This window comes from Eschrichtius robustus, chromosome 3 (assembly GCF_028021215.1).
Source record: "Eschrichtius robustus isolate mEscRob2 chromosome 3, mEscRob2.pri, whole genome shotgun sequence".
Taxonomy (NCBI): domain Eukaryota; kingdom Metazoa; phylum Chordata; class Mammalia; order Artiodactyla; family Eschrichtiidae; genus Eschrichtius; species Eschrichtius robustus.
Window position 1 is genome coordinate 187,600,174 of NC_090826.1, and position 19,983 is coordinate 187,620,156.

General features: G+C 47.3%; 1 protein-coding gene across 8 annotated transcripts; it reads right to left on the reverse strand.

Moving 5' to 3' along the window:
* Nucleotides 1-266: 266 nt before the first annotated feature.
* DDX59 (DEAD-box helicase 59) lies at nt 267-19,980 on the reverse strand. 8 transcript variants are annotated; one of them, XM_068541867.1, is made up of 8 exons: nt 19,831-19,980; nt 17,851-18,668; nt 16,691-16,858; nt 13,718-13,807; nt 6,406-6,657; nt 4,675-4,827; nt 4,031-4,159; nt 267-640 (listed from the first exon to the last, which is right to left on the reverse strand). In XM_068541867.1, the coding sequence occupies exons 2-8, from the start codon at nt 18,655-18,657 to the stop codon at nt 377-379; spliced, it is 1,863 nt and encodes a 620-aa protein (XP_068397968.1). In that variant the 5' UTR covers nt 18,658-18,668; nt 19,831-19,980; the 3' UTR covers nt 267-376. The 8 variants fall into 8 exon arrangements, with proteins under 8 accessions (XP_068397968.1, XP_068397971.1, XP_068397972.1 ...); XM_068541870.1 differs by lacking the exon at nt 19,831-19,980 and adding an exon at nt 19,394-19,514; XM_068541871.1 differs by lacking the exon at nt 19,831-19,980 and adding an exon at nt 18,909-19,363.
* Between the last annotated feature and the right edge of the window lie 3 nt (nt 19,981-19,983).

Consider the following 19,983-nt stretch of genomic DNA (forward strand, 5'->3'; position numbering starts at 1 on the left):
TCCAGGTGCCAACGTGCATGCAGCACAGTGGATATAAAACGGAAGAATCACCATCTGAGTCGGGCTGTGTGGGTCTCTGGTTCTGATGATAGCTACGAGGAATATTTATTGAAAAGAAAAAAAATAAGGACTTTTTCCAGAGAGAAGAAATTTTTATTTCATTTAGTAATTCACTTTGTTGTTTTTAATTTATGAAAATTAAAAAGGAAAATAAATACAATATTGCTGTATAAATTTGATAGTCTATTAAAACTTTTTACATCATGTTAACTTTTTGTTTCATGTGCATGTCAAATTCATCAAACCATACAGGAATCATGTACAGAAATTTCACTGACAATATGCAATAAAAATTATTCAACGTGGTATTAACAAATCATTTTTGAGAATTACTTTTATCATGTTTTCTAATAATGTCCATGAGATTAGCCCCCGTAACCAGATCATTCTGCGTCTGTTTATCCTTCTGCTGTTCCTTTCTCTTCTGGTCATGAAGATAAGGGGAATTTAACAGCTGTGGGGGGAGAAGGGACCCTGTGGGTTTCACTCGTTTTGCAATATCCCAGAAGAGTCTTTTCGAGTTGTTATTGATGAAAGTAATCGCCGTTCCATTTTGACCTAATCTCCCCACTCTTCCAACCTGAAATGAAATGCAAAGGACGTTTTCAAAATGTTCACATAGAATCTTAATGTCTCTTGAAAGAAAATGAAGACTAGTATTCACAGAAGCTTCACTAAGGTGAACATTTGTTCAGAGAGCATTTTTTGAGTTCGCCTCAATATACTTGTGAAATCAATTTAGTGGGCTGCCACTAGCATAGTGTTAAGGAAACCCAAATAGAAAATAAGAAAATAAAAATAATAAAAGTGAGTATTGTTTGTGAAACTTGTGTTTCAGTTATGCACGTGTGTGCGTGTGTGCGTATGTGTGCGTGTGTGTGCACGTTTGTATGTATGTGTAGGGGGTAATGAGACAAAGATATTTCTTATTGTGGGTGGGTTAAGGTAGAAACTTTTTGAAAGCTATTGCATTAAGAGCAAAAGGACTGTATCTCCTTTATCGTACTTAAGTGCCTTGAAATGTGAGACTGAAGCAAGTCCATTTTTGCATAAAGTTGTTTCTCATTTTGACAGTTAAACAGACACAAATTTGTGGAGACCCGTGAGAAGGAACAAAAGGTGTCTCGAAATATACTGAGAAACTCTTCAGAAGGGAAGGAAATACACAATCATGGTCAATTTCTGCTCCTTAATTGAAATGTAGAACTTAAAGTATACTCAGATTATCTAAATGAATAGATAGTTCCCGCCAATATACAGAACATTTTTAACGTTGTAAAAGAAGAAACCTCTAAAAAAGCTGAAAGGGGTGGCCTGCAGAGAATGAGACTGGGGAGAAATAAGGGGGAGATGCTGTTTTTCAGTATCAGTTTTTGTTTTTACCTGATTTACCTTACTGAGTTGTTTCAATAAAACTAAAAATTAACAGCTGCAACTCACAGAATGGGAGAAAATATCTGCAAATCATGTTTCTGATAAGGGTCTCTAGAACATATTAAGAACTTTACACCTCAAAAGGACAACCCAATTTAAAAGCAAAGGATGTAAGCAGACATTCCTCCAAAGGTATACAAATGGCCAATGAGTACATGAAATGATGTGCAACATCATTAGTCATTAGGGAAAGGTAAATCAAAAACACTTCATATCCATGAACCTGGCTATAATAAAAAAAAAGATAATGTAAATGTTGATGAGGATGTGGAGAAAATGGAACCCTTATACTTTACTGGTGGGAATGTAAACTATGAAGCTACATGGAAAAACAGTCTGGTGGTTCCCCAAGATGTTCAACATGGACCCAGCAATTCCATTCCTACGTGTATGTCCAACAGAACTGAAAACATATGTCCACACAAAAACATGGCCCTGGGTGTTCACAGCATTACTCATAGTAGTCAGAAAGTGGAAACCACCTAAATGTCTAGCAACCAATGAATGGATGGACAAATATGGTGTATCCTTACAATGGGATATTATTTGTCAATAAGATACTACAACAACGTGTGGACCTTGAAAACATTACGCTAAGTGAAAGAAGCAAGTCACAAAAGACCACATACTGTATGATTCCATTTACATAAAATGTCCAGAAGACATAGATCTACTGAGAGTACAGTTGTGGTTGCCTGAGAATGAGGGTATGTGCACGTGTGATGAGGAACTGGGGTGACTGCTGAGGGGCAAGGGGTTTCTTTTGGGGGCAATGAAAATTTTCTAAAATCAATTATACAGATGGCTGCACCACCCTATGAATATACTAAAAACCAATGAATTGTACACTTTAAATTGGCAAATTGTACAGCATGTGGATTACATCTGAGATGTAATTTATACTAGATATGTTATATTGAGATAAAAAGCAGTTAAAAATTAACTGCAACGGTCTCCAAATTCTAAAAGATAGCTAGGAAGTTCCCTGGCGGTTCAGTGCTTAGGACTTGGTGCTTTCACTGCTGTGGACCTGGGTTCAATCCCTGGTTGGGGAACTAAGATCCCACAAGCCACGCAGCCCGGCCAAAGATAGCTAATGTTAACAATACAAAATTATTTCTCCAGAAGCTTACCACCCCTGAAATTAAAAATCAGACACGTGGGAATACTGACTATAATTTTAAATACCCATATCATTTAACCCAGCAGTTCTCCCACTAGGAATTTCTCTTACAGATGTACTTGCAGGAGAGGCCCAGGGAGCTGTGTATACACAGGTATTCACTGCAGCATTATTTAATAACAAAACACTGGAAACATCTGATTGTCCAGCAGTGAAGGACTTGTTAAATAAATTACAGGACATCCATACAATACATTCCCATGCAGCCACGAAAATAGAACAAGCCAGATTCAACAAGTAAAAACATTTAAAGAGCTTAGAAAGGAAAAGAGAGAGAGCGAGAAGGAGGGAGAGAGAAAGCAGACTGCTAGATTTTTAAGTCTTATGAAAAATAAAGCAACAACTCAGTAAGGGCGCTACAGGCATTTCAGTGGGCGACCCCAGTAAATGTGACATTCAGAGGTGATTCTAAGAACATCAGAGAAAGGCTTTACTTGAAGAGTCTGTAAGTGATGCCAGAGAAGGAAGACAGGTAGCGGTCAGTGAGATAACGTGGCGCTCAGAGAGGCTTTATTTCTGCGAGAAAGAAGAGCTGCTGTTATCTCTGGCAGCAAAGGAAAGGAACCAAACTCTGAAAGGTGAAAGTCTAGAGCGAATAAGGGTATGAAGAGGAGATGAAGACATGATTCCTAAAAAAACAAACACTTCAGCGGATCGATTTTATTTTGGCCAGATGCAGCAACTTAAAACAACCTTTTTAAACAAAGCCCTCTTTTTCTGCGTATAAAAGCCATTTAATATGCTCACTGAAGAAAACAAAAAATATAAAGAAAATTAAACTACACCAAAAGCAAAGCACTTGAATTTTTTTTAATAAACATTTTAGTTTTCTTTTTTTTTTTTTAAAGGAATTCCTTTATTTTTATTTATTTTTATTCATTTTTATTTTTGGCTGTGTTGGGTCTTCGTTTCTGTGCGAGGGCTTTCTCTAGTTGCGGCAAGCGGGGGCCACTCTTCATCGCGGTGCACGGGCCTCTCACTGTCGCGGCCTCTCTTGTTGCAGAGCACAGGCTCCAGACGCGCAGGCTCAGTAGTTGTGGCTCGTGGGCCCAGTTGCTCCGCAGCATGTGGGATCCTCCCAGACCAGGGCTCGAACCCGTGTCCCCTGCATCGGCAGGCGGATTCTCAACCACTGCGCCACCAGGGAAGCCCCATTTTAGTTTTTTATTTCCAACTAATTTTTAATGCATTCTAGGCATCCATATAGTTTTGAAAAACGTAATTTAGTTTATATATTTTAAAAGCAAAAGCACATGCAGTTTTACGTCGTGCTTTAACTTACCATTATAACGACAATGCCTTGCATAAGAAAATTCATGAGCAAAACGGTGGTAACACGCAAAATCTCTTTACCTGATGCACGTACTCATCCATGCTGGAAGGCATGTCGAAATTGACAACCAGCTTGACGCTGACCAGGTCCAGGCCTCTTCCTAGGACCCCCGTGCTCACGACGACTTCATAGTCTCCTTCAAGTAAACCCTTTCCGAAACAGCAACAAAATTCATTATTGAGCATTTATCTTGAGTGGTTTTCTGTCATTCAGATTATCCTTTCTTTTCTCAACACTTTCTTCAACACTGTTGTTGCAATACCTTCGCAGTAAGTAGAGGTCTTAGTACACCTGAGAGACATATGTAGCTTAAAGGCCTTCCGACCCCAACGCAGAATTTTTTCTATTAATTTATTCAGGCAAACCTTTTCCAAAGGTGAACTACTCTATGCCTCAGTCCAAAGTGACCTGATTTCAGAAATGGCAGATTCTGAATGATTAATCTATTTAGTAGACAATCCCTAGGGGACAGGCTTATTGCTCCCAAAACACAGAAGCCCGAGTAAGAGGAACAATTAACTTCACACCGCTGCTTGCCTGAAGTTCTCAGGGTCATTAAAAAAAAAAGGTCTGCTTTAAAAAGCAGCAGGTAATATGGTATCTCTTGAAAATGAGGCAAAACAGATTTACAGGAAAGAGAAGAAAACAGAACGCTGGGTGTCACCTTCAGTATGTTTTTCCTTTCCGGCTGTGACTTTTCCGAGTGCACAGAGGTGCTTTTCAGACCTGTGATTTTCTGAACGGCCTCGCTCAACAGATCTGCTCCTAGTTTGCAGTCCACAAATACTAACACTGGAGGCTTAAAGAGTTTCTTATCCTGAAACATTAAAAACACGTATTTAAAATTATTCCTATAACGTAATTTACAATGGGACGTTTTTCTGAGAGCATTAGTATAAGCTGGTTATCAATGGGTTTACCAACACTGCTAAGAAGGAAAAAAGGCACACTCTGTTAAAATGAGTGTTTTCTTTAAAATATGCACAAACAGAAGGCAAACAGTGTACGTCCTTCACACTTCTGCATCACCTCATTAAAACTGCAGAAATGATTTGAAGTGCAATTTAAAATTTCCAAAATTGTTCGTAAGTCAAAATAAACCATATTTAACTTAATACTGTATTTTTAACAACTACGCTTGTACCTACCACCCACTTAACACATTTCTGCTTAAACCAGTTACTGTTAAAAAAATTCTATTTCTCAAAGACAGAACAGCCAAGAAAGAACTTGTCTTTACCTTACATATAAAACTACTAAAAATTTTTGAAACAAAAAAAATATTCTTTGGGAATAACCTTGATATTTAAATATCTTTCTATAATAATGGGAAAAACACCAACCTTGTGTCTATACTGCATGTTTTCACAAATAAAAATTTATTTGAACCCTACAGAATTCTGAAGTAAGCAAAGCAATTTATCATTAAACATCTATAGCAGGTTCCCCCGAAGCTGCATCTAAAAAGCACTCTCTCAAGAACTGTGGAGATGGCTTCTCTGGTGGCCCAGTGGTTAAGAATCCGCCTGCCAAGGCAGGGGACACGGGTTCGAGCCCTGGTCCGGGAAGATCCCACATGCCGCAGAGCAACTAAGCCCATGCGCCACAACTACTGAGCCTGCACTCTAGAGCCTGCGAGCCACAACTACTGAGCCCGCGTGCCACAACTACTGAAGCCCGCGCACCTAGAGCCCGTGCTCCAACAAGAGAAGCCACTGCAATGAGAAGCTCGCGCACCGCAACAAAGAGTAGCCCCTGCTCGCCGCAACTAGAGAAAGCCTGCGCACAGCAACGAAGACCCAATGCAGCCAAAAATCAATAAATAAAATAATAAATAAATTTATTAAAAAAAAAAAAAAAAGGGCTTCCCTGGTGGCGCAGTGGTTGAGAATCTGCCTGCCGATGCAGGGGACACGGGTTCGAGCCCTGGTCTGGGAAGATCCCACATGCCACGGAGCGACTGGGCCCGTGAGCCACAATTACTGAGCCTGCGCGTCTGGAGCCTGTGCTCCGCAACAAGAGAGGACGCGATGGTGAGAGGCCCGCGCACCGCGATGAAGAGTGGTCCCCACTTGCCGCAACTAGAGAAAGCCCTCGCACAGAAACGAAGACTCAACACAGTCATAAATAAATAAATAAATAAATAAATAAACAAATAAACAAATAAATAAAAGAACGTGAATTTCTAAAAAAAAAAAACAAAAAAAACTGTGGAGACTTCCCTGGCGGTCCAGTGGTTAGGACTCCACGCTTTCACTGCGGAAGGCCCGGGTTCAATCCCTGGTCGGGGAACTAAGATCCCACAAGCCGTGTGGCCAAAAAAACCAAAGAAACAAAAAACTGTGAAAAATTCAAGTGCAATCTACAAAGCAGGGCTGACGGCTTTACCACTCACATTCAAGATTTCAAACAGTTTCTTCTTTTTGGCTGGTTCTTCCACCCACAACACAATCTGGCGCACGTTGGAGCAGGGCAGGTTCTTCTCCCCGGCGATGATTCTCACGGGGTCGCGCAGAAGCTGGCTTGCGAGCTGCTCTATGCTGGCTGGAATCGTGGCCGAAGCCAAAAGGGTCTGACAGTCATGAGGCACGTTTTCCAAAACGTCAAGCACTTGCTGTTGAAAGCCCATCTTTAACATGGTATCAGCCTAAACAAAATCATTGTAAAGTTAGTCCTACATGAAAACCCAGGGCCACCCTAGAAAAAAAACGGATACAATTAAGAACGTAAAAAATTTAAAACTCTTTACACGGAAAAATACACCACAATGTCAAAAGCCAAAGGATTAACTGGGGAAAAAATATATTTATATAAAACTACATATTGTGTAACTATGTTTATAATGATATAAAAAGATTTTTATTATGGCATTAGTAATAGTGGCCAAAAAACCCCACCATATACAGCCTAAATATCCAACAGGAGGAGACTTGGTAAGTAAATTATGGTAGATCCATACCATATAACACGGTGCTAGCATGAAAAATGACCAGAAAGCTCTTTATCCCTGCTAGGAGGAAAGAAGCAAAATAGAGAACACTATGTATAACATGAGACCATTTGTGTATATACTCAGGAAAGTTAATTGCTAACTCTGGGGAGAAGACTTGTGAGCTGGGGGGAACAATTTTATTCTTCATTTTATAGCTTTTTGCAGCTTGATCTTTTTTTTTGGCCACACCGTGCAGCACGTGGGATCCCAGTTCCCCAACCAGGGATTGAACCTGCGCCCCCTGCATTTGAAGCACAGAGTCTTAACCACTGGACCACCAGGGAAGTTCCTGGATTTTTTTTTTTTTTACCATGAACATATATTTATAATAAAATATGGTTTCAAATAAACAAAAAAAATTTAATTTGGGGGTTTTCACTTCTGCATATACCTCTGCATTGCTGGTTTTTAAAAACAATGAGGGACTTCCCTGGTGGTCCAGTGGTTGAGAATCCGCCTTCCAATGCAGGGAACGAGGGTTCAATCCCTGCTCTGGGAACTAAGATCTCAAATGCCGCGGGGGCCTGTGTGCCGCAACTACTGAGTCCGTGAACCACAACTACAGAGCCCACGTGCTCTGGAGCCCGCACACCACAACTACGGAGCCCACACGCTCTGAAGCCTGTGTGCCACAACTAGAGAGAAGCCTGTGCGCTACAACAAAAGATCCCGCGTGCCGCAACTAAGACCCAACGCAGCCAAAAATAAATAAACATTAAAAAAAATAAAAACAATAAATGTATTGCTGAGAAAAACAGAAAAAACTTTTTTTAAGTTTTTAATTTTAAAATAAAGAAAAGTTCAGGCTATCTTGATTTTCAAATATAATCTGGGTGTCTATAATTTTGGAAAATAAGACATTGAATTGTTTCAGTGTCCACTAATGTGCTATCAGTTAGACTGAAGCTTGATCACTTGTTTTAATATTATTCACTCTATGACATTTAAAAAATATGAAATTATCATGATGGTCTGGGTTTGATCCTGGCTCTACCTAAGACCTCAAGCAAGTTAATGAAGAGCTTTAAGCCTTAGTTTTTTCCCTTTATAAATGGAAATGCTAATAGTAACTACCTCCTGGGGCTGTTAATGAGAATTAATGAGATAAAGTATATAAAGTACCAGCATGGCCCTTCTCAGTGTTTCAATTAACTGGCAGACAGAGAGAACACACACCCACAGTGTGTCTGCAAACATCCCCACCTTCCTCAGTAATCCCACTAAGTCCCATTCATCTCAGTAGATGGCCTTGCTTCTCCTGGTTCAGAAAAAATAAGACCACGAGAAATAAATTCCTTCAGTTTCTCTTCTCACCCAAACTTCCTGGCAGAGTCCTCCAGCCCTGCGGTCTCCCTCCTCCGCCTCCCCGCCCTCCCCCCACTGTCCGGTCCAGGGCTCACCTCCGTCCCCCTCACCGGCTCCTTCAGTTCATCAATCACTCCCCAGGTGCCACATTCAACCGCCATCTTTAAGTCTTCGTCTAACTCTTTTTAAGATGCAATTATTATTACTATTTATTAAATACTAGAAGTAATAACATGCTCACTGTAGAAAACCTGGTAAACAAAACAAAGTAGAGAAAACTAAACTCACCCATCATCCCACTACCCAGACACCACCACTGCTTCACTTACTTTCCATTTCCTAACTATGTCTGGAAACCCTCCTCCCCCTTCCTACAGCCACTACCCTGGCTCAAGCCCTCCCCTCCCTCCTGGGAACCAGGCTTCTTGCTTAAAGGCTATTCTCCACGTGGAGAATATGAGTCTGATTATAATACACTCAGGCTTAAAATCCTTTAAAGTTTCCCAGTGTCTACAGAACAATGTCTGAATTCTCAAGGCCAGGAGAAAATGAAAAAGAAATACAATGACTATGGTTATTTATGGTTATTTCAATGGTAATATGGGTGTTTTTCCTCCTGTTTCTAACTTCTCTTTAATGTACGTGGATTACTCATAGAATACAGTTGTTATTCAAACTGCAGAATGGGCCATGAATAGCATTTTTTAAAACCACAAAATAGGGTAGAATAAAAAATATGAGAACAGAGAAATCACATGTCACAAGGGTAAGTATTGTTTCATGAAAGTTCTGTTTCGTTTACACACACACACACACGCCCCTACCTAAACAGTATTCATGACTGGTTCCCGTCTAAACTGTATTTTTTGAAAGCCATTATCAATCAGACCTTGGGAAAATCTTACTCTTTCTACACCTCAGTTTCCACTTATAAATCTATTTTCCTACCTACCTTAGAGGGATGTTAACAGATTAAAATGTGGGGGAACATGTACTTTTAAAAATCTCTTAGAATTAAAAGCACTACTTAAATTTAAGGTGATTCAAATATTAGAGCCACTCACAATTAACACAAGGCTACTCTGAAAATCTCAGAGTCCCCGGGGGGAGACAGCACTTGGATACAGAGTAAGCATTAATAAGGTAAGAGGTGAACGTAGGTGTCCCCTAATTAAACAGCAAACTTGGCCTAATTTTCTGGGAACTGCTCTTGGTGTTGCCTGCATCTCTTCATTGCTCGCGATGTCCTTAATGCCAGACAATCCGACCTCCATCTCTGCCACCAAAACTTCACTCCTGAGGGTCCCCAGGCTAAACATTCACTCCACTCAGCAAACCTTAACTCGTAGCCAACGGTGGCAGACAGTCCCCATTCGGTGGGCGTTTACTGGACGCTGGGCACCTTTCAAGGGAGCGTGGTGGGAGGTGGGCACCATCGTGACCCCGTTTTACAGATGTGGAAACTGAGGCACATGACACAGTGCCCTATGACGTGGTGGAGCTGGGGTGTGGACCGGGGACCACTGGCTCCAAACCTACGTCATAAACACCAAGCTCAATGCTGTGTGCTCGACGGTGAGGACACGGGAGGAGACCCTACCTTTCCAGAATCGATGGTCCAGAGGGGAAACTTACTGTGTCCATATCCTTGAAACACGATACAGTTAAATGACAGCACGGCACATCCTGACCAGCCCTTCCTCAAACCCTGGTCTTCCTTCCCTCCCTGGCTCTCCCTTTTCAGACAATTTCTGTACGTCAATGAGCCCGTGGGCTGCGTCCCAGGCTCCCTCCATCTCAACCCATGCTCTCTCTCCAGGAAGCTCAACAAGTTCCAGGGCTCTGAGCACCACGGACACATCAAAGACGCCCCAAACCTCATTCGGGGCCGTAACTGCCTTCCTGGACTCAAGTGGTGGAGACTCACTGCCCACTCCGTGGCCCCAGCTGGACCTCAAGGCCCCTGGAACTTAACATGTTCAAAACAGACCGTCTCTCCCACCGCCAGACCCAGGCCTACTCCAGCACGCATCACGGAGACGGCACCGTCAGGCACCTCTGTTTCGTCTCTCATCATCACCACCCCACCTCCGATCCATCAACAGCCCCGCACACTCCGCTGACGTCTGTGCGGACCCCTGACTCCCGCCTTGGCCGACCAGAACCCGCTCACCTCAGGCAATCAGACAGATGCCCGAGAACGCGTCACAGGTGCTGCTCCTCGGCCCAAGCCCTCCCGAGCCCCCTCATCACGCCAGCACGGAGCCCATCACGCTCAGGATGGCGCCCAGCCCGGCCCGGCCCGGCCTCCGGCCTCCCCTCGCCCCCCCTGCAACCCCGTCTCCCTCCCCGGGACCTGCCCACTCGCCACTTGTCCTCACCTGTCCTCCTGTGGCCGGCGGCCCTTCTCCCGCTTAGAGCCCTTCCGCCAGATGGATCTCTGCGCGGCAGCTCCTGCTCCTCAGCGCTCAGCCTAGAGGGCACCCCAGAGGGCCCCCCCCCCCGCCTGAGGGGGCCCCCCTCTCCTCGGGCGCCTCTGTCCTGTCACCTTGTGTACACACCTGTGTCACAGCTCACCTCGCTTTCCATCACATCCTCACAACCAAGAACAGAGGCTAGCACGAGAAAAGCCCTAAAATGGATTTGATAGATAGATAAGCATTCATTATTCTCAGCACGGAATAAGCACTGACTGTACGTCAGGCAGTTAGTATGGTCCGTATGCCCCAAGCCTCCCTAAAGGTCAGCAGTGCAAATATTCCCGGACTCCACCCCAGACCCACGGAACCAGAACATCCAAGCACGAGGTCTGGTTCTCCATCTCAGCCACTGGGGACACGGCAAACAGAGCGCCTGGTCACTGGGGTGGAGCAGGGAACGCACTGCAGGAGAAGGACGGTCTGCACACGGGTCCCCGGAGCAGAGGCGAGGGGGCCTGAGGTCTGCGGGGCGGCTCCAGAGGGAAGGTTCTGAGTCACGGACACGGAATAAAGGAAGAGCAGGCGGATGGGGTGGGAGAGAGTCCTTGGGACACGGGTGACGCGAAGGGTGACAGCAGATTTTCCTAATCCTAAAGGATTGTTTTAGACTTCCGGCCTGACCATCCCTGAGTCCGGCCCCCTCCCCCCGCCCCCCAACACTGGCCTCTCTTCCCAGGGACATCATTTGTTCCCAGTTCCCTCTGGGCTCTCGACCACCTCTCTGTTCACTGACTTGTCTTCAGCTGCACAAGGCAGAGCCTCAGCCCACTGCACGTCTCTCTCAACTTCCTCCTTAGCGAAGCCAGCACATCCCGTGGACTCTCACGCATGGTCTGGTACCTGCCCCTTCACCAGCACCCACGTGGAATTCAACATCTCCAAAACCAACTCGAGTGTGACCACCAGGCCCCAGCCCGTCCCCGTGGGCCCTAAATCAAGGCGCGTCTCCACCCACCTTCGTCCTCCCACGTGTCCAGTCATCACATGTCCCGTAAGTGATTCACTGTGACCCTCAGGCGAACCCCGACGCCTGCCTCCACCCCGTCACCGACCCTCCCCCCTCGTCTGGGCTGCTGGCTGGCTGGCTTTCTTCTTCCTCCTCTAATTCCCCCGCATGGAACAGCAGACCCCGTAAACCACCACTGCCCACGTGGCACACCCACCCAGTGATCTAAGCCTCACCGCCCCCAGGTCACAGCCAAACTCCCCTGCGTCCTCCCTTCCGGGTCCTCTGCAACCCGCCCCGCCAGCCACCGGGTTCACCTCCTGTTACTTCTCACGCAGGACCCTCAGGCCGGCCCGTCTCTCCTGCCGGCCCCGCACACGTGCACTGCCCGACCCGACCGAGGCTGCTCGCCTCAGTCTCTTCACCTGGGACACTGGATGCACCCTCTACCCTTCTAAATCCTTTTCCCTCTTCCGAGGCTCAGGTCAAGTCCCATGACCTCTGAGAAGCCAACGTACTGACCCTCTCATTTCTCCTCCTGAACCCTGAGCACATCACACGGTCCTACTGACAGCTTGCATCGGGGGAGGGCAAACCTCGGCTCTCGGGACAAATTCAGACCTTCGCCTGCTTTTGTGAACAGGGCACCTTGTAGGCTTGGTGGGTGTCTAAAGCTTCTCTGTGACACCACCCATCTCACCCAGGGCTCGTCCCCTGCACCCAAAGAGCACCTGTGTGCTGACTTCAGTTTCAGTATGTGACCGATTACGCTGCTGCCCAGCTCCTCTCCCCTGACCACACAGGAGCCACGTCCCCAGACACCGAGGAGCTGGGCATCGGGGCGCTTCTGCCGGACAAGACCCCTCCTGCACCATCACCTTGGGCGCAGCCCTGGGGTGCCCCAGAAACCTTGTTAACGTAAGAAAACGAAAATGCTCTGAGAGAAGGGGGCATGAATAAACTCTCTACGAGGACCATCCTCAGGCTCGTAAGACGGGGAGGGGAAACCTAAGGACAAGGGCTTATCCACAGGGGAAACCCAGCCACACGTTCAGGGTGGCAGTAAGGATGACACTCCAACGCCACAGAGCAGGTCCCCCCAACGGCCGGGCCAGGACTAAACGCTGACTTAGCAGCACTTTCTAAAGGACTGGATATTATTGTACATTTATACGGGACTTTTCAGTGGGAGACGTTTTCACAACCACTACTCTTCCTTGCCACGACTCTGGAAAATGAAATGACTTGCCCAAGGTCTCACAGCAGGTGCAGTAAAGGCTCCAACCCCCATCTTCTGGGTCTTGGCTGTGTGGCGGCCACACCCTCTGCTGTCCCGAGGCTACTCCCTGGCGCCCCAGACGCAGGCCAGGTTGCTGTCACTGGTCAGCACTGATCACTGCTGGGTAACGCCAGGCCTCTGCCCCGTCACAGCCAGCGGGACGAGCATGCAGGCAGGACGGCCGTGCCCCGTCCGGCTGGCACGTGATACATCATCATCGAACAATAACACGTTTACTTCTTATTAAGCCCAAAGCATAAAAATGCCTATTTGCTCTATGCAACACAGAAAATCGCAACCACAGGCACCTGTGTCCACACAGAAAAAAACAAAAAAGCTCCTCCAACAAAGCATCATCAGCTACTTCCAAACTTCCCACTGAGAGTTATTTGCCACTGATTTCTTTCTGTTTTTTGTAGACAAACGACACCCAGCATGTTTTAAAAAACTTAACACTTGAGAATACAGTATGCCTGTTAAGTTTACATTTCCAATCGATTAGGACAAGACAGTGGTGGTTTAATTTTAGTTTAGCTGCAGTGCTACACAGGAACCAGCTGAAGAACCACTACTGCCAATTAAACAAAAACCCCTGAACTGTTTTCCTTTGGGAGAGAAAATGCCTGAATACACAATGCAATTATAGAACTATAATGCGCTTTTCCCAGATTATATAAAACTCTGTTTTTAAACACCACTACTTACTTCATCCACTACTACAATTTTTATACCGCCAAGTTCTACAGCGCTCTGCTTTATTATATCCAGAAGTCGCCCAGGAGTTGCTATGATAACCTGAACAGAAGAGGAAAGGCAAATTAGAAAGTTCGATCACGTTCGTTCCCTCACGTCTTCCTTCATTCTACACTTACTGAGTGGCCAATGCATGCCAGACTCTGGTATAAGCGCTCGGAATTCGATGATGAGTAAGTCAGACTTGGTCTCTGCTCTCGTGAAAGTCATGACACTAAGGAAGAAAGGGAGCAAACACGTGCTCACGAGGATCAGGACAGGACGTGATAAATGGAGGGACGTACTCAGTGCTGCTAAAACACAAGCCAACACCCACAGGAGTAGTGGGAGTGAGCAAGACGGGCAGGTCCAGGGAGAGGGAAGGGCATCGTGACCGCTGAGGCTCGGAGGCAGGGAGGCTGACGTGGGTGGAGGGGGGAGGAGGCGGCTGAGGCCCGAGAACCTGGCAGGGGCCACGCCGGGAGGGCCTTACGAGCACGCCCACCGCTATTTGGCTCCGTGAACAAGTGCAAATCCCTTGCCCTCTCTGGGCCTGCTATTTCACTTTTAAATTACGAGGCTGGGTACAACGAACTCTAAGGTGATTCAAGGGTCTCAGCAGTTTTATAATATATTAGCTGAAGTTGTGGTTAAAAGTAGGGGCTCTTTAGTCAAACTTCAGCAGGAATCGTGGCTCCAGCATTTAATAATGGTGTGAGTCTCTGTTCTCCCGTCGTAAGATGGAAACGCTAAAAACTATCGTGAGGATTAAATGAGACAGTGCCGGGATAACTCTGGTGGAGTTACAAATGACCTCCTATGTTCAGTTGTACCCTCTTTTCCAGTCCACGCCCGCGCAGTGGTAACATCGCCGCGGATGATAAAAGGTCTGTATCTCCAGAACACAGGGTTTGGCGTGGGTACTTCAGACATCCACAAATATCAAGTCAATTTTAATTACTTTGACTTGAGTTCACTCCTTCTCTTCCATTTTCCACTCTGACTGTTTGGAAGTTATCAACTCTTTTTTCATTGAGTGCTTCGCCTTGAATGTCAACAAATCTATAACTTAATATAAAGTTAATCGACACTTTTAGCTTGTTCTTGAAAGATCCAGGGCGATGCTTTACAGCGATCGCATCTCGCCTGTCCTTACACGCTGTGGGATGGCATTCACCCCATTTTTTGGAAACCACGGCTTGTTCCTGGTCACTGTTCGCTCGGCCTGTGTTTGTTTAGCTTCGCCCACACACGTACTGCCGACTTTGCACCAGCTTCCTTCCACCCCCCACCTTCCTCTCTGGAATCTTCTTTATCTGCAGAAAGGCTTCCTCCAGAAGTTCCTTTAGATGGTCCACTGGCGATACACTCGCTCGGTTTTGTTTATCTGAGTAGGTCTTCGTCTTGTTCTTACTCTCGAAAGACACCTCTGCCGAGCACACAGACGCTTCGGTTGCTTTTCCTCCCAGAGGGCAGGAGTCTGTGAGGTCTGGCCCGGGCGGCAGGGGGAGAGGCAGCCGGGCAAGGAGGGGTGAGGCCGTGCAGGGCAGAGTCCAGGGAGGAAGGCATCGCTGTGAGGGAGGGACACTGGCGACATGCCGGGGGATGGGGCAGATAAATAACTACGTAAAGGATAAGGGATGGCAGGTTTCTCATCATCAGAGTTACCAACATGGAAACAGAAAACGTAAAAGGAACCTTGTGATGAATGAGAACTCAAGTATCAACATGAACTCATGGTCTCGGGTAGGCTGAGGTCCCAGAAGCAATGACAGTTCAACAGCAAGGAGCCCCGGTACAGCCCAGGTCTCGGTTTCTGAATACTAGTCTCCACACCAAAGGAGCCAGGGCTCCGTGGAGAGAGTTCCAGGGCTGAGGCCAGGAAAGAACGAGGTAAGTACGGAACATCTTCTTTAGATGGAAAGTAAGAAAGTAGTCAACGAATGACAAGGATATGATAAAAGGACACAGAAACCGACTGGAAGGTGCTTCCACTGGTCAAACAGATTATAACCCTGTAAAAAAAACAGGGAACCATGAGTCCGTACTGATATAAAAAAGTAAATAAGTGGAAAGTTTGGTGAAGCTCAATAAATTTACAACCTGAGAGTACTCCCCTTAAAATACTTATTCAACACAAAGGGTACAAACAAACTCTACAGTTTTAACTTGACAGATAAAAGCACCAGTAAAAGGACAAATTGAAACTGTGTGCCATCTAAAAGGATATAATGAAAAGAAAAGCATCTCTTCTGTGATGTTCTGTTAAAGAACTAAATTCAAGACACGTAACTTGAATCTAATCAGTTGAGGGCTGTTCTTCCAAGTAAGCGGCTTATAATCCTTAAAAAGTGCCAAGGTCCTGAGAAAAAAGGAAAGATCGGTTCCAAACTGAAGACACTGAGAGAGACATGAGAGCTACAAGCAACGAAAGACTCTGAACTTGATGAAAAAAAGCTGATGGGACAACTAGTAAAACCTGAGCGGGGTCGGAGGCCGTGACACCAATGTTAATGCATCCCAGCGGACCAGCGTGAATTTCCTGAGTCTGTAACTGGATTGTGATGATGAAGGACAATGTCCTTGCTTGTAGGAATCACACTCTAAAGTGTATCAGCCACGATCCTGAGATAAGGCCCACCTTTCGGAGATTCATCTTCTCAACCATGAAAGACGGGGTACGCCACCCCACCTCCCAGAGCAAACGCAATGATTAAAGGTGGTCATGGCTGTGAGAACATCCGACAGCGTTGGGAAAACAAAAGGCACCTCCCTAACCTGTGCTCCTGTCCTTCCCCACAGAAAACGAACTTTAAAATTAAGGCTCACGTGGCAAGACTTTAAAGGCCACCTAAAATCACACTCTGAAGTTCCTCAGGGGGCGAAAACCCTTAGTTCCTGCATTGCTTAGGTCCTCTGCGAAGGCGTTCGGTCCAGGGAGCCCACCTGAACGCGCTGGCGCAAGCGATGGAGCTGCGGGGGGGCGGGCAGGCCCCCCACCAGGAGCGCGGTCCTCATGCGGGGCAGGCCGCTCATCAGTTCCTTGGCCTGGCGCTCTATCTGGATGGCCAGCTCCCGCGTGGGCGTGAGGACGAGCGCGGATGGCATCTTGCTCTGCAAAGACGTGAAACACACCAGCAATGAGCTCTGCTGCTGTGGACGCGAGCCTCGAGGCAGCCCCAGGAGCGCTTTCCTTTGAAAGTGGTCCCATCAGCCCACCGGCCTTGTGCTCAACTGCAGAATTCTCCTCCAAAACCAGCATAAATTGCACCCATTTCTCAGACAGCACAGACAGACAATGAGAGACCACAATCAGGACCAGGGAGAGGCGTCTGCCTCAATCAAGGCGGGAAAACTGAAGGCTGGCATCCTACTCTCGATTTCCCCTCAGCGCTCCTGTAGATTCACTTTTCTCTGTCCAGAGACCTTACTGGTATACTGGCACACAAATATTCTATTTTGGTCTTCTGGTGAGTTTCGTCTATATTTTGAAAATCTAGTCTTTTATTTTTTTCTCACATTATCTTCTACTACGCTTTCGCGTTCCAAAATTTCCTCGATCTCTTTTCCCTTCGCCTACATTTCTCACTCCTTTCCCCCTTGCCATCTTCCAAACCTCACAAACTCTCTAGTACTTGGCAAGTAATTACTCAAAACGTCTGTTAAACTAATTATGTGCAGGAGTGCTTATAAACCAACGAGTAAGGCAAGGTGGTATCATTTTAAGATGAAACGCAGATCATGCTTAGTGGTATATTTTGAAACTCTACAATAGTGTTCTGACTTTGGTATCAGGTTTTTCAAAACACAAGATCAAAGCAGGCTAGATTGACACAAAAATCACAGCTCACCTGGTCAGCAGGATTTTCGCCCCAAACCCAAAGACTGTTCCTTGAATAGAAAATTTGTTAAAAAGACAACACTTTGTAAGGAAAGCAATTTTTTAGACCTTCAATGAAGACACTGGTTCAATATAATAAAATTTAGTCCCAGTGACTAAAGGTCTAAGTACTTGGTTTCAGTTTGCAATTTTAACGTAGTTGAGGATGACACTTGGTAAACACCTTGACTGTTCTTGAGGCTCCTACAGGCGAGCTCTACCTTACCTGAAACAGAGATCGCATGATGACAGGAAGCAGGAAGGCGGCCGTCTTCCCAGAGCCCGTGTCCGCGCTGGCCAGCACATCTCGGCCCAGAAGCCCCACGGGGACCATCTGCATCTGGATGGGGGTGGGGACCTCGTAGCCCGAGGTCTTCAGGTTGAGGTTTAAGGCCTCAGGGAAGCCGCAATGCTCAAAGTCAATGATGGGCCGGGGGACGCCTGGCCCGTGAACAACGATTCCCAGCTGCCGTCTGAGGTTTTCAATCTGGTCCTCCCGAAGGTTCGAGATGAAGGCGTGCTCGGTGTAGACGTACGAAGCAGGACGTGGAGCCACTGGCTCAGAACCCGCTTTCTGGGAACCGCCCGGCGCTAACTGCCCCTCCGCTCCCCTAACCTGCAGAAGGTGTTTCGCTTTACACTCCAGGCTACACACGTCTTCATCCGTCTCATTGCAGATGTACTCTCCGTACCGCCCGCATACCACGCACACCGGCTCCCCGGGCTCAGCCTGGCGCTGGGTTTTGGAGAAGGACTTCACTGGCTCTTCGAGGAGATCGCCGTCCTGTGCCCGCCGCTCGGGTCCAGCCAGACCCCCCTCAGGCACCTGGCCGGCAGGCCCGGGGAGAGGGCACGGCTGGGCGCTGTGATGTGCTGCTAGTGCAGCTTCTTTGGTACCCGAGGCATCGGCTGGACCATCCCCGCCTGCACCCAGCTGGGGGTCTTCTGCCTCTGGTTTGACTTTCTTGGCTGCACAACTTCTACCATCATCGTTAGCATTCCGCTTGACTTTCAGGGATCTTGGAACGAACATCCTTCAATATTCTGTGGAAGAAATTATACACTGAGATTTATTCTACCCTCAATAAAGTCACAGATACAGAACCCTAAGTTCATCACGTCCCCGGGTTTTGTCTCAAAAGAACAAAGAAGGCAGTGCTCCCATCAAGCTTCCCTTCCGCCCCCACCCAAGTCCGCCGGGTGAAGACAGTCCTGTCTGCATACACTGCACACGGCTCCACACCACTGACCTCTGTCTGTGGACTGCCTTGCACTTTGACATACCAGACATCACAGAAGTTCTGGGGTAAACCCTTCTGTCACACGTTCACAAACGAAAACACAAAAAGAAAAAGGTCTACTTCACAACTGGAGTCTTTAAAACAAGGCACAAGCATCACTAGTAACACGTGTGCAGTAGTTACTAGGTTCCAAGGTCAGAGCTGAGCGCGAAGTACACACGCGTGTGCTGTTACGTTGTATCCTGCGTGCGTTCAGTTCTCACGGGGGACTCAGCACCTGGAGGCTGAGGGACTTGAAGCTCACACCTTCTCAGCGTGTGTAACCCTCCAACCACAGCGCTTCCCATTTACAACAAAACAGGTTTCTGCAAAATGACAGCGTTTGGTAAACAGGCTTTTAACCTAATCTGCTGCCAAATATGCTAAGAAACATTTTTCTCAAAACAAAAATTCTTAGGATACATTGCCAGATTCCATTTTTCCAGAAAAATTCCAAAGAAATTGCAAGTGAAGGTCTAGAGTTACAACCTCAAGTCTCCGAAAAGGTCAAGGGGGTGGGGGAGGGGCGGCTGCACTCGAGAGGGAGGAGCTCGGAACGCAGGTCCTCGCGACGGAACAGAGGCGGAGCGGGCGGGGCTGCAGACGCGCGGCTCCCGTTCGCCCCAACGCCCCTCCCCTCCCCCTGGGCGTCGCCCCTCTCCCCCCGCGACGTCAGCCCCAAGGCGTCGTCCCTCCCCCCGACGTCAACCCCCTCGTACGTCGCCCCCCCACCGCGGCTCCGCACGCAGAGGCGCGTGACGTCACGGCGCTGCCATGGGCACGAGGCCGGAAGGGGGGGGGGGTGACAGCGAGGGGGAGGGGACTGCGCACGGCCAGTCCCGCCGCCGCGGCTCGGCGCCCGGGTTCCGCACGAGAGGAGTAGGATGGGAGGCAGGCCCGAGCCGCGGGGCCGGGGGCACGCTCACCCGCGCGGACTGCGGCTGCGTCCGCTCCGTCTCGGGGCGGCTCCCCCTTGAGGCGCTGGGCCGGGCTTCCGGCCGATGAGCCCGGGCCACGCGGCCACCCTGCAGCTGGGGGACCGTGCGGAGCGCAGGATCCACTTCTCCGGCTTTTGGGAA

Excerpts from the sequence above, each read along its gene's own strand:
- DDX59 (XM_068541867.1), bottom strand. The coding sequence starts at position 18,657 with ATGTTCGTTCCAAGATCCCTGAAAGTCAAGCGGAATGCTAACGATGAT. Across the intron at positions 13,808-16,690 it reads GCTTGCGCCAGCGCGTTCAG|GTTATCATAGCAACTCCTGG; the intron begins GTGGGCTCCCTG and ends TCTTCTGTTCAG. Across the intron at positions 641-4,030 it reads TGGATGAGTACGTGCATCAG|GTTGGAAGAGTGGGGAGATT; the intron begins GTAAAGAGATTT and ends ATTTCATTTCAG.